The following is a 14,003-nucleotide window of genomic DNA, read 5'->3' on the forward strand; positions in this document are numbered from 1 at the left end:
CCAACACAGGTAACTCTTCCTCATCACACACACCTGACAGGGACCTGTTGTTTACCCTAGACTGCTGGGGGCTCAGATAGAGCTGTGTGTGAGAATGTGTGTGTGTTAATAAAACATAGCTCTCCCTCTCTCCGGAGCTCCCAGTGTCCGGTTACCTGCGCTTCTCTCTCCTGTCTTTTTTCTTTTCCGTGTGTGAAAGGAAAGAACTCATTCATTCATTTTTAATTGTCTCCTTCCCTCTCTGTCCCCGTCACAAAAGGGACAAGGCAGTGCTAAATTTGAGTGAAGGAAAGAGGGGAAAACATTTCCCAGGATTTGCTACGATTTACAGTTACATTTTGAAACAGAAATGGTAGCCTGAAGTAGAAACAAAAGGATAATTAAAGTTTTTTTAACTTTCTCAAATTGCAACTGAATTAAAAAAAGAGACCCAGTCAGTCATTTTTCAGACCAAATAAACAAGTTTTTCATTCATACACTTGCAGAATTTCACAGTGATTATTGCAGATCACATTCAGGCCTGTTTTGTATTTCTTTTGAAGCAAATGTTCCTTGGGTAAAATAAAAATAATAAATAAATACAAATAAAACAGCAGCATCAGAAACCAGAAATAAGTGAAAACGTTTAGACTATTTTTTCTGATTTGGAGTTTTAAATATTGCTGAAATAATTAGTTGATTCATAAATAATCGACAACAGCAAAAATACATCTGTATATATTATAGTAAATTTAATATTTTTTAGAGGTTGGACTGTTTAAAACAATTTTAAACATCCCTGAGGCTCTGGCAAACTGTGATGGGAATTTTACACAATTTTCTGACTTTTGATAGGCTGAAGGAAGAGCTTGTCAAACTCACACATGTGTGTCAAAACTTTTTTTACCAGATACACCGTGAGATTTTTGATCAATAACCATCAGTAATGTGGATATAATGGCTAAGTTGGTAAAAGCAAATAATACAGCAGCTAGAACAGTCTGGAAAGTCCAGAAAATGACATCACTTTACTGTAATGCAGCCTTTATAATGATAACTAAAATCTAAGACAATATCTAGTCTCATATCATGATATTGATTTAATATCGATATATTGCCTGGCCCTAAACTGAAGGATTAATTAATGATTTAAACAGTCATGAGTTGCAGCCCTTGTTATCATATATTTTTTCCTAAAGGACAAATTTCTTAAAATCCTGCAAATCTAGGTTGTTGTTGGGGCAGGAAAGGAGCATTGTAACCTTCTGATTTCATATTTTTTCCATGGATTGGAAAAAATAAATAAAAAATAAAGTTTTTATCATCATTCCATTATTTCTTAAATTTTGTAACTTTTAAAAAAACAACTTATGATATTTTGCAGTCCAAATGTTTGATTGCGGTCAGGTAATTGCAAAAATTATTGATAGATTTATTAAGTATGAAAATTGTCCTTGATTCTTGTTTATTTTAGGATCAGGGATTGTGTCGTAAGTGTTACAAAAACTCAAATATTCTACCCCAGTCATTTACAATAGTAATAGTACATATTTCAGGAATTACTTCACCCACAAAATGATATTTACTCACCCAGTGTTACGTTTAATTTGGAAGGAAAACTGAGAAAATTCCTTATGAAGTAAAGTCACACGGGTCCATGTGTTTACCAGCAACAAAACTCCATCAAAACATCTGCTTATAAACCCTCACACAACTCATGCAGTATAACCCAAGTCTTATTTGTTCTTCCCAAACACATATCTGTTAAAATCCTACTATTCAAAACAAATCAGCATGAATAATCTCACGCTAGAATGAGAAGTGTACCTGACCAAGCAAGTGTGTTTGTACTATGCTCAATGGAATACATTAGCAGAGTTAAGAAACACACAAACATGTGCGATTGCCAGGTCACGCTATTCGTATGCTAAAGTGTTCTAAGAAGTTGTATGTGTTTGGGCAGTGCTGAGCACCAACTGGATAAATGAGACTTTGATTATACTGCTTGTGTTGTGTGAGAGTTTGTAAACTGATAGTTATGATGTTATTTAACGTGGACCCTCATGACTTCCATTTGTCAATAATTTTCTCTATTTTTGGATTCTGCGTTCATTGTTGAGACATGCAAGAAAAACAAAGCTTTCTTTACAAACTTTACAAACACTGGCTGAGTAATTTATACACAAATTATCATTTTGTGAGTGAAGTATTCCTTTAATTAGGTACTGCTGAGGCTAAAACCAGGGAACACAATCAAACTCAGCATGGCATTAATTGACATGTGTCCTGCTAGAGAGGATGGATGACAAGTGAGCACTGTAATGTCTCACCTCATGTGGGGTCCGGTCCTGCTTGCGGCTGCGAGTGGTCGGCTCTTTGTGGTCCTTGCCGATGTGCACCACTTGTCCCTTGGTGCTCTTTCTGACCAGGTGTCTGCGCACGCCGGGAACATCTTCAAAACGATGACCTGGTGGAAAAGTAGACAAGAAGTGTGAGATGTGTTGATGAGACTTTAAACATCAGACACCCTCAAACACTAATTTTAACCAAAATCAAACAGCATACAGAATTCAATTAACGTATCCAAACAATGTTACTTAAAATAAAATCCCAAAACAGAACACAGGCTGCACGATTTTACAGTCCTATTTTGTGCTTCTGCAGCTCTCAGCGTGATGCACACGTTGACCTTGGACCCCAAGTTCAAATCTCAGCCCACAAAGTCACAGAGGGCCAGGCCACTTTGCTTTTGTCTGTGGTCCCATAGCTAGGAGTCGAGTTACTCAGGCTGGCAGCACACCAGGCATGTGAAAAGGATGTGGAGAGAGACACCGGATGGCACAGACACGATACTGCGAGTAGGAATTGTCCGATCAGGTGTTAAGAGTTCAAAGATCAAGAAAACTCTGCTGATTCACTCAACTAGAATACAAAATCTTACTGTAACAAGCATGTGATCTGCTCTTCCCAAAACCACAACAGGTCCAGAAATAAGTGACATTCCCTTCAAGAATACCTTACCTTGATCAGAGCTCCTATATCCTATGAAACAAACAGTGATGCTTTTATGGTTCTTCATCAATGTTTTAACTCATTATGCAAAAACAAGGCAGTCACTGCATGTTAAAAAAAGTAATTTTGTCCAAATGAGAAGATTTTCAGCTGCTCATTCTATCCTTACTTCAACTTCTACTGAGAGGGTCACTTGTCAAGTCGCCCTATGATGTCTGAGTGAGGTTTGGGGCAGACCCTGGAGTGAAATGACTCCTGACTTGCATGCAGCTCTTGAAGGAAGAGGCGGATTTGTGGTGGGTGTAGGGCTAGTGCTGGCACAGCAGTCTGACTACGTGATACCCTCAAACTTGGAGCGTGCAACTTGTATGAGTTTTGACAAATTGGAAAAAGTCGCCATTACTTCACCGGCGCCTGACCCCGCTGAAACTATCAGAATGCATCAGTGAGGAGAGGTGTTAATTCGCTCAGGTCGGACAAAAGGGGAGGGACAGTGATCTAATAATTCCTATTGTTGAGTAGCAGCCAGACACAGAGACACTTTCCCAGGATGATTTACGATGGCGGGAAGCAGATAAAAGAAGACACAAAGAATGAGCGGTGATGGACCTTTTGGGAGGCTCGACTCTGTCATGAAGCCGCGTAATTACTAAATTTCTGGACAACATAAAGCCCATACCTCCATCCACTGCCTCCTTATTTAGCTTTCAAGTTCACTTAAGTCTTCCCCTTGTTTCGTTCCACTAATGATTAAAGGTTGTGAACTGAGATCCAGGTTTCACAATTAGCCACCATGTTGGCTCGGGCCCGAGTCCAAGGGCCTCAGCTGACAGCAGGAACGGCTAATTTAATAATGTGAGCCTGTCTGCCACACTCTCTGATAAGCTGCTGCTCTCTGCAGAGGGGTCGGCTCCCTGACGTAAATCTCCCCGGCCCTTAACGCAACCCCACGCTGGGGCCAGGGGCCGGGAATGTCACAGGGCAGCAGGGAGCCGACTACAACGTAGAAGGGACTGGAGGTGGCTCCCCCGCCCTCGCCCTGATGTTTCTGGAAGAATCTGAGCATCAACAAACCCAAGACTTCACTACTGTTCTGGTCTAATCACACAGTCAAGAGGTAATTAACTTATAAAACCTGAGAGGACGAAAGTCTAAAAATACATACAAAACACCATCAGTAAGCCACACATGCAGGAGAAACTGACGATGTTGAGGCAAACCACACCTTTGGATATTTGGGAAAAATATCTGCAAGGAGTAGTAACAAAAATAGATCACAAGTATCTTCTAAAATGTTGTCTGCTGCAGTAAAAAAAAAGTTACAACCAACTCATCTATTTTTTTCCAGGTAAATAAAATGGATAATACTGTCCCTCCAGGATTTCTCAGACTTTATCTGACATTGTCACGGCCTAAAATGTCCGATTTCACACCAGCTTTTCTAAAAAATTGTGATTCATGTTGTTTTCAGAAGGTTTTTTTGCAATGAAATGCAAAACCATAAAGAAACAAGTACAATCTGTATAAAAACAACTCAAATAAATACCTTATTGTACCAGAGGCAATGCTAAACCGCAGAGCAACCTTTTACATTTCATGTGAAAGAAAAATTCATTAAATCAATCCATCCAGTTAACTCAGTACCAGTCAATATAGCCTACGCTTCCAAACCCTGCTTAAACACCTGTATTATCACCATCACTATCACTTATTATAGCCTGGAAGTCCTCCATGCAAGTTTCAATATGACCATAAAATCTGTGTGAATTTATCTGTACTCACTCTTGATGCCGTCCAGGTCAGCAGAGGCCAGCGTCTGAGCCTCGCTCTCGTCAGTAGGGATGCGCTGGTACTTGGCCTGCTCGGTGCCCGTCATGTTGCCTGTGCGCCGGCGCTCTTGCAGGTCGTAGCCGCGGCTGGACTGCCGGGCCAGTGGTATGTGTTCAGGTGGCGCTGATGGGGAAGAGGGGCTGGGAGTCTCGGGTGAGGCCGGCTTACTAGGTAAAAGAAGAAAAACAAGACGAAGTTGTTGCTCAGAAATCTAGAAGCAGTAGAGGAATAGCAGTTTTGGGGTTGGGGTATTTTTTATTGTTTTGTTTTTTAGTTGATCAAACACTTTTTTTATGAAACATTTTTCATGTGTTGCTGGAAACAAACTGCTACTGCTCTCCTTTTATCGTCTCAATCTCTTTTTTCCAGAATACTTGAATAATAGTATCTCCACACTTAAGTTGCACTGATTGGTTAGTTATCATCTTTCAACTGTGTGTTAGTTCCTTTAAATACTGCTGCTAATATCATATGCTTGCATCTTTCAGTTCAAACCCCTCAGCTAAAATATAACTGCACAGGAAAAAATATATAAAAAGTAAATCAATAAGGCGAAAAAAGATACTCGGCAGATGCACTTAAACATAATGAACTCACCGTCCTTTAAATGTCAGTTGTCCACAAAACTACTTTCTTAGTCAGTTATTTCCTCCTTAAAACAAGATATTTCATAAAACAAATCCAATGTCGCTGGGTTGACTGAAAACAAGCAAAAAGGTGTGTCCACACAGCTTTATCCCAGCTCAGATTAGACCCTCATGAAGTGAAACAGTAAATGTCATAGACGGAGCCTGGGGCTGCTGAGGTGTGTTGTGTCGTCTACAGTGACAGGTGATATATATGGGTCTCTGAGGAGAGGATTACTTGGGTCTGTCAGATCATTCCCAGCAGGCCCACTGGATGCCTGAGACATGGTAACGTACAGTGTGTGCCTCACTGGCCAATCAAGCATACGCCTGAGCGGTCTCACCCAACCAACCAGAACGTCTGTGAGAACATTTTAACAACATGGCAAAACACACAATAATTACAGCAGGTGGAACATGATTCTTAAAGCATGAATCCTTCACACCCCTTTTCTCTGTTAGTCCGTGAAGTAGACTCGACTCACTCTGAGGAAGATGCATCTTCAGTATCTGCTCCCACCCCAGAATGTGGTACAATATCCAGCTCACGGGCCGCGCGAGGGCTCTCTGTGCCATGTTTGGCCACTTGGTCTTCATCCGAAACAAAGAACTGTGGAGGGGATACAGAGTGTAAGAAAGCTGCTACAACTATATACCCAAAACTTTGCACAAAGGTCCAGTCTCATGCCAGATATCCTCAGCTTTAAACTCAAGCCAATAGTCCTGATGGTGGCGCTACAGCAAGCGTCTAACGTTCAAAAATTTGAAAATTCATAACAAATCACCCATACGTGCTACAACTTCACAACTTTCATCAAACTGTAGCCTCAATACTGAAGAAACTTTTGTACATTTAAACCTATTAAAAATTATAAAGTTCATCACTCTTTTTTTTTTTTCAAAAACTGTAAAACTTCTTAAACCTATCTCCTCCCACAATTGACACCAAACTTGCTACAGAGCATCTTCAGACTGTCCTACAAAAACTATGTTTCTCAGATTTTTGATTTATCAAAAATTGAGCCTACAGTGCATCAAAATGTTTGACTGTAAACGGTACTGTAAACATATACATGCAAATTCTTGCTAAATAAATCTTCAATGTTCATGAAAAAATGAAAACATGGTAGATGATGTGTGGCAAATTTCAGAATTTTATCTCAAAAACTGAATTTTTGACAGCATTTTGAATTTTGCTCTAATGTGAACAATTGGAGTCAATGTAAAAATGGCAATTTAAAACATCAGTTTTTCACTTATGGAGCAAATCAATCATTGTTACAAACAAATTACCAACATCTCCATGCTGTCTAGATGCAATATGTGTATTTTCAGATTTTTGTCTTAATAACTGAATTTTTTACAGTGGTTTCAAATCTGCCTTTCCATGCACGGATGGCTGCTTTCCTACACAACAGTGAATGGCTTACTCAATTTGTGAAGCCACTGTTGAGTTGATACTTGCCAATTAGCTCAGAGTGGTAGATGACCATCTGAGGTTCCAGAGTTTGCGGAGCCTCAACTGGTGCAGAATCCACATTGTAATGTAAACATCTTCTTGTGCTCCAGCTTATTGCTTACAATTGCCTGAGTGTGACTGATCACTGTGCAGCATCTTCAAGTCTTTTTTCTGCTAGAAAATCTGCCTTCTCATGCTTGAAAATAAACCAAACTTTGCACAAAGATCCAGTGTCAATACTTCAGTGTGAAACCATCTGAGGCTTCTCACTTTGCACATAGCTCTAGTTAAACATCAGTTTTTCACTTATGGAGCAAATCAATCATTGTTAAAATAAATTACCAACATCTCCATGCTGTCTAGATGCAATATGTGTATTTTCAGATTTTTGTTTCGATAACTGAATTTTTTTACAGTGGTTTGAAATCTGCTTTTGCATGCATGGCGGGTGCTAAACCTGCATGTCTGGCTTAGTCAATTTGTGAAGCTACACATGAACTGTCACTGACTAACTAGCTCAGTGAGATAGAAACTGATTCTTAGTCTCAGAGGTTGTGAGTTCAAACCTCAGCTGATGCAAAAGGCAGATTGTGTTGCTAAATTCCTAAATGTCTTCCAATTCTTCTACTTGTTGCTCAGAATTGCCTAAAAATGCCCGGACCCGACCCATTGCTGCGCAGCAGCTATAATTATTTTAGCATTTTCACCTTTATTTGACAGATTAGAGTCAGAGTGTAAAGGGGGGGAAGAGAGACGGGAACGACATGCAACAGAGGTGCCACGGCTGGAATTAAATCTGTGATGTTGCAAGTGGCAGGCACTGTAACCACTCAGCTACCAAGGCCAGAACCCTGAAGAGTTTTAATGAACTGAAGACAGAATTTGAGCCAGAGAAAAGAGGGAAAAACAATCCAATGAGGGCTCCACAGTCTTAAACATATGTAGATGGACATACTTATATGAACTAAGCACAAAAAGTAAGGAAATTTATGTTTGGTAGATTATTTCTTTGTTGTAACAATGCTTCTTGGCAATAAATCTTATACCATTGGAAAGCCTGTTTATTTCCCTTTTAAGCTGTGCCACATTTGTAATGAACATGTATTTGTGGGATGAGCAGCAGAGCTGAGTATGTGGGTTGCGCCCATGAAAAATTTGCCAAATCTTCTCTGCCAATGCCAAACAGCTTTTTTTTTGCTATTGACTCTTGTTTCGAGCTTCTGGAGGTTGACTATATTTCCCAGGCATTCAGCCACATGTCCTCAGTTATTTCAATGTTCAGCTCTGTAAACTTGTGTTTTCTATGAGGAATCCAGAAATGTGTTCACTGTGAACGACAAAGATGCTATTATATTTGGATCCGGATAAATCTGGGGACAATATAAACTCAATGTCAGCAGCTTGGTTCACATGCTGTTGATATTTGTTTACTCCTTTTTGTTTTGTAAAATATATTTAAAGCCATACAAATACAAAGTAAAAAAAAGCTGAAGCCTAAAAGAAACACAAAACTGATCAAAAAGTTAAATCAAAGCAAAACAACTCACCTCAGTCATACTCTATAAATTCTGCAGTGGTGCAATTTAAATCTGGTCTCGCTTTGTGGAGCATATTAACCACCAAACATGAAACCCACTGATGAATGATTAAGACTCTACTGAAATATTCATAGAGGAAAATATGGTAATGCTACAACAGTGAGTGAACAGGTTGGGTTGGTTTGTAGAGCAGCACATTCCTGTACCCTCATTCACAAACACCTTAATGCAAATTACATCTGACATTAAAGTTCCGTGTGAAATATCAGTATTTTTTCTTTTACCTGTAGTGCCACTTATTTATCTTGATTGTTTCGGTGTGAGTTGCAAAGTGTTGAAGATATCGGCCATAGAGATGTCTGCCTTCTCTCCAATATAAAGGAGCTAGATGGCACTCAGCTTGTGGTGCTCAGAATGCCAAAAAAATACATTTGCAAAACTGAACAGCAATGTCTCTGTTCAGAAATCATGACCTGGTTACTCAAGATAATCCAGAGACCTTGTTGTGAGCAGTTTCATGTAGGAACTATTTTCTTTCCACCACACACCCGCTAACAATATCAACACACGACGACATCTGGACGACAATCTTGTGCTTGTGACAGTGTGAGATGTTAATATTAATGGCATCCTTCTCGACTAAGCTGTAGTGTGAGGTAGCAGTAGATGCATGTTTTCTTCTACGCGGTGATACTGTTGGCGGGTGTAGTGTGGTAGAAAGGAAACAGTTCCTACATGAAAGTGCTCACAACAAAGTCTGTGGATTATCTTGAGTAACTAGATCACCATTTCTGGATAAAGACATTACTGTTGAGTTTTGCGAATGTATTTTTTTGGTGCTTTGAGCACCACAAACTGCAACTCACACCAAACAATCTAGAATAATAAAAAGCACTACAGGTAAGAGGAAAAATATGCATTTTTGATTTTGTGGTGAACTGTCCCTTTAAGAATAATGTATCTGCAGTGCAACTTGGAAAGATTTTGCGTCCTTCCCTATATATGATTGTCAAAGTATAAGGGATTCTTGCTAAACACGTGTGCATTGTGAATCGATTATTCGATTTGCAGATAGGCTGAAAATTGTCAGAAACCATTTTGATAACTGATTAATCATACATTTTTAAGAAAAAAAAAACCATTTGATGTTCTCATGTTCTAAAATGGGAGGATTTCCAGCTTTTTTCTTATTTTACATAACAGAAAAGAGCGTATTTTTGCGTTTTAGATTGTTGGTCAGACAAAAGAAAAATTTAGAGGACATTATTCTGGGCTTGAGGAAATTTTTTTACTATTTCATGGCGTTTTATATGTGAGTTATTTGTTACTTGCAGCACTAGTTTTTGTATAAACAAGTAACAAACAACAATATAAGTCCAAAAAGTACGCAGTCTGATACAATATTAGAATATATTTACTCCCCAGTACAGTGTCAAAGGACTCTGCGTTGAAAGCAATAGAACCTAATAATGTATTAAAGCAGAGATCAGTCCCTATCATTGCTTCTCCGCTCACTCATATATTCACTTAAACATTAGAATGAAGGCGAATAATTACCTCCACATCTTTGACTCTCTCCGACTCAGATGGAACAGTAGTTGTCTCCGTCACCTCCTCCTCCTCTTCCTCTTCATCCTCTCCCTCCTCTATGGGGCCAGTGCTGGGAGCATGGCTGCTTTTGTGATCTTTGTCCTTTCTCCTTTTCTTGCCGCCCTTCTTCCTGCGTCCCTCAGAGGGCAGTTTGGACAGAGGTCGGTGGATGTGGTGAGAGGAGTGACGGTGGTCTGAAGAAAAGATAAAGCAGAGATACACAAATATGAACTTATCTAATTTGAAGTTTATTTGTTTTTTTTTTTGTTTGTTTTTTTTAACATTTCCCCAGCTTGCTGGATGTTGAAATACATTAAACAACAAGGAGGCCGTGGTGTGCTTACATTCGATATCCTCCTCATGGTAGTTGTGGTGCTGTTCATCAGGTACGGCAGCAGCGGGGCTGAGGATCTGCTGGAAGCGCTGGACCCCCAAAGCTTTGTTCAGGTCCCCATCATCCTCCTCTTCAGGGCGTGGAGTCCCGTGTAGTGATGAGGCAGCAGGGGCCTCTGGCTGCAACACAACAAATCAACAAATACATTAAAGAAAGTACAATAAAAATAATAATCAGTCCATTGATCAGGATTTTGGAACAAACATGTTTAATATTAATAAATAGGAAATAAATTAGGAAAATAAATGATATGAATAAATGTAGAAAATTAAATAATAAAATAATTAGACAGTGAAATAGTTCATTCTAAACCTTAATCCGATATTACAAAGCTGTTCTTCATCCTGCTTCTTTTCACAAAAAGTGAAGAAAGTGCAACCTCCAATTAAGGCTACAGAGACAGCAAAATGTTTATCGTTAAAATGGGACATAGGCTTACTACTTCGTCACTACATTGCATCTTGAACTTTGGCCCTCTTGCTTATGTCGCTCTTAACGTTATCATTTAACGTGACCTTGGAGATACAACAAAAGAACATTCTGTTCACTTAAATAATTCCTCTGACTATTATTACTACCATCATTATTACCCATTATTGGCTTTTATCTATTTGATTGCTCACCACTCACTTAAATGTGCTGTCATCTGCCATTGTGGCTTCTGACAGCTGTCAAAATGAGCTGTCAACGAGCTGCCAAGCTGTCATCTGTGTCTGGCTCTGTCAATATGACCTATCTTTGGCTGTACAGAGGACTGTGGGTCAGAATAGCTAGGAAAGCATGCTGGCTTGCATACTGCAAAATCTGACCAAATGCAGTAGGACATCCTGGTATATTTGGCACACTGCATATGACATACTACTGTATGTACTGGGACATAGCTGATCTTTTTCTGGCACACTAAACAGTATGGCAGTATGGGTACTGGAATGCCCAGAGCATGAGTTTGCCTTTCACATAATCCAACACTAGAGGGAGTTCTGGTTCTGCTAATTCTCCACTACAGGTCATCATATGAGGAGTCCTCTCATGCATACCTTCCTGAAAATTTGCCTTAAACTGAAATCAATCACCATGTGCTTTGATCATTACTCCTTTTCCACGCTGTGGTGTGACAGGGATCATGTGAGTGATAAGAGATCTGTTTTCTTGCAGCAGGATGCCGTGCCCTGCTGCGCCCTGCTCTGCCGGTGGGATGTTGTGATAAGGATTGGCTGCAATGGCGCAGCGAGTGGATGTGCTCCGACTTACAGGATCGTGCTCTGGCCACCTCACGGCAGAGTGAAGGTTGCCATGACTACTGAGCAGGTGCCTTAGATCCTGCAGCGAACCCTTCCTGTGGCAGAGCTCAGGGGCCACAAGTCACCTGATGCTCCCACAGTTGATTTTCAGGACACCCAACATGTCAATCATATATTAAGTTTTCTCCAGTGCTGCAGGGAGCAACAGGAAGCACGTCATGACTCCTCTCCCACCTGCAGCTACTGCTGTGTTGTGTCAGACTCACTTTTTTTCAGTGAATGCACAGCAAACTGCTAAACGAATAAACAAATGCACTATTATATTCAAAATTACAGTAACAGAAATTAAACAAGTGTGTTTACTCAAGTGGTGTGCCTTACTAAAGCTCATCTATTTCCCTTTATTCTCCACTACATTTATCTAACAGCTGTATTTACTTGTTAGCTTTCAGATTAAGATTTTGCATAAAGAAACATTTAATAAGCTCTTAAAATATGATGCACCATTAAAGATTCTAAGCTTTTTTCCCAGGGGCCATTTTTCTGCAGAACAAGTGCTTTTTCTTTAATACTTAAAGTAGATTCTGGTGATAATACTTCCATGCTTAAATTAAGATTTTAAATGCAAGACTTTTACTTGCAGAAAAAAATATTCTAACAATACCACAGTGTAAAATCTGTGGTATTGTTAGAATATTTTTTTCAAAAAGTGTGACCAACTATGTCAAGAACCAAAAACAAATCTGGAAATAATACAAATCTGCTCTTTCCATCAACTTAAATCATCACATCAGATCCAGAGCAAGAGCTGGCTGCTGCTTATACGCATGATGTAAAGCAGCTCTGTTGTTATGTTTGTTCCACTTTTAACACATTAAGCACATCAAACCCATCAAGACATGAAAATGTGGACAGGAAACTCAAAAGTTCATCCTGAATTTATCATACTTAGAAGCCCAACAGATGGTCATCAATCCAGGCATGTCCACACAAAGTGTGAAGAACCGATTCCCATGACCCACATAACCGTGCAGAGTTTTATGCTGAGCCGCTTTTACATGCCACACACAGGTGACAGAAGCAGAAAGCCCTTTACTGAACTGTGGACAAGCTGAGGCTTATGAGTAAAAAGAGAGACAGGTCAGTCTGTTAGGCACACAATCAATATTGACCCAAGGTTCAAATCCTCATATAGCTTTTTTTTTCCTGACAGATCAACAAGAGTTTCAAAAAAAGGAGTGAACCAACTATACGCTCACCTCAGTGACCTCCAGAACGAATGGATGAGGACAACTCAGCACTCTGAAGCACCATTAATGCTTTGAATAGCAGAGCAGATTACTAAGGGCCTAAGGGGAAAATGTGTTTCTTTAAAGTACACATTTAAGTTGCTCCATAAAGGTAAATTTAGTCAACAGTTTTTGCTCCCAACAGTTTCACCAAATGGTCAAAAACTGGAAAGAAAACCACTTAATTCCTGCAATAAGGCAGGATACTTCCAATATTTAATTATCTGACTGATCCTAAAATCTTAAACACACGTATCCCATCCAGATGTGTGCTGCTACACTATCCCTCAGTTTATTTTTACAGATCTCTCATTCATATCATGGTTTCACAGTGAATCCCTAGAGGTGGGAGAGATGTGTGAGGGATTCTCAAAGAGGTGAGAGAATTTTCCACAACCCAAACCATGTGCAAAAACAAGCCGAGGGGAGCCGAGTAAAAACAACACCGAGCAGACAATGAAGACGACTTTCAGGGACTTACCTCGCTCATGGCAACGTGAGCTTAATTAAAATCAGCGTTTTGGTGGCAACAAGTGTCACTGCCCTCCAACATGACAAAAGTGGAGCTCTGACCCTCGACTCCTCGATTAAGAACTGCAAGCAGGAGACATCCCTCTCTCCCCCGCTTATCAAAGCCGCGTGATACCCTAATCAGAGCCCTATCGGCCAACCTGCCACCTTCACCAGTCTGCCCATTGTGCCAGGGCAGAATAAACAAGACTCTCGTTCTCGCTTTGAGGACAAACGCAGCCTGAAAGGACAAGCCGTGTTTGAACAGCCCGGAACAAAACCCCACGCTGACATTCATCTCCACATTTTAACTTTGATACATGAAGCCTAAATATTGACCAAGGTGCTCTTAGTCAGTGTGCCGTGAAGGGCAATATAAATGCATAGGAACTAAACATCTCACAGTTTTCAAAAGGATGCATATTTGATGGATAATATTGACAAAAGACATGTTAAGTAACAGGCTGGAATTACATCAGATTAAAATGCTGTTTGTGCCAGAAAGGTGACACCACTCATGAGTTTTTCTACATGA

At 39.9% G+C, this 14,003-nt stretch overlaps 1 protein-coding gene across 4 annotated transcripts in view; it reads right to left on the bottom strand.

Annotated features, from left to right (window-relative positions):
• The window catches only part of slc4a2b (solute carrier family 4 member 2b), a 54,520-nt gene that overhangs the window by 17,459 nt on the left and 23,058 nt on the right, over positions 1–14,003 (bottom strand). For all 4 annotated transcript variants that reach the window (XM_078162561.1, XM_078162562.1, XM_033638815.2 and 1 more), the window contains 5 exons: positions 10,379–10,547; positions 10,002–10,228; positions 5,933–6,057; positions 4,774–4,988; positions 2,310–2,446 (listed from right to left, as the gene is read on the bottom strand). In XM_078162561.1, the coding sequence (XP_078018687.1) occupies positions 2,310–2,446; positions 4,774–4,988; positions 5,933–6,057; positions 10,002–10,228; positions 10,379–10,547 (873 nt within the window). The remainder of the gene's footprint in view (positions 1–2,309; positions 2,447–4,773; positions 4,989–5,932; positions 6,058–10,001; positions 10,229–10,378; positions 10,548–14,003) is intronic.

The sequence above is a fragment of the Epinephelus lanceolatus genome, chromosome 20, assembly GCF_041903045.1.
Source record: "Epinephelus lanceolatus isolate andai-2023 chromosome 20, ASM4190304v1, whole genome shotgun sequence".
NCBI lineage: Eukaryota > Metazoa > Chordata > Actinopteri > Perciformes > Serranidae > Epinephelus > Epinephelus lanceolatus.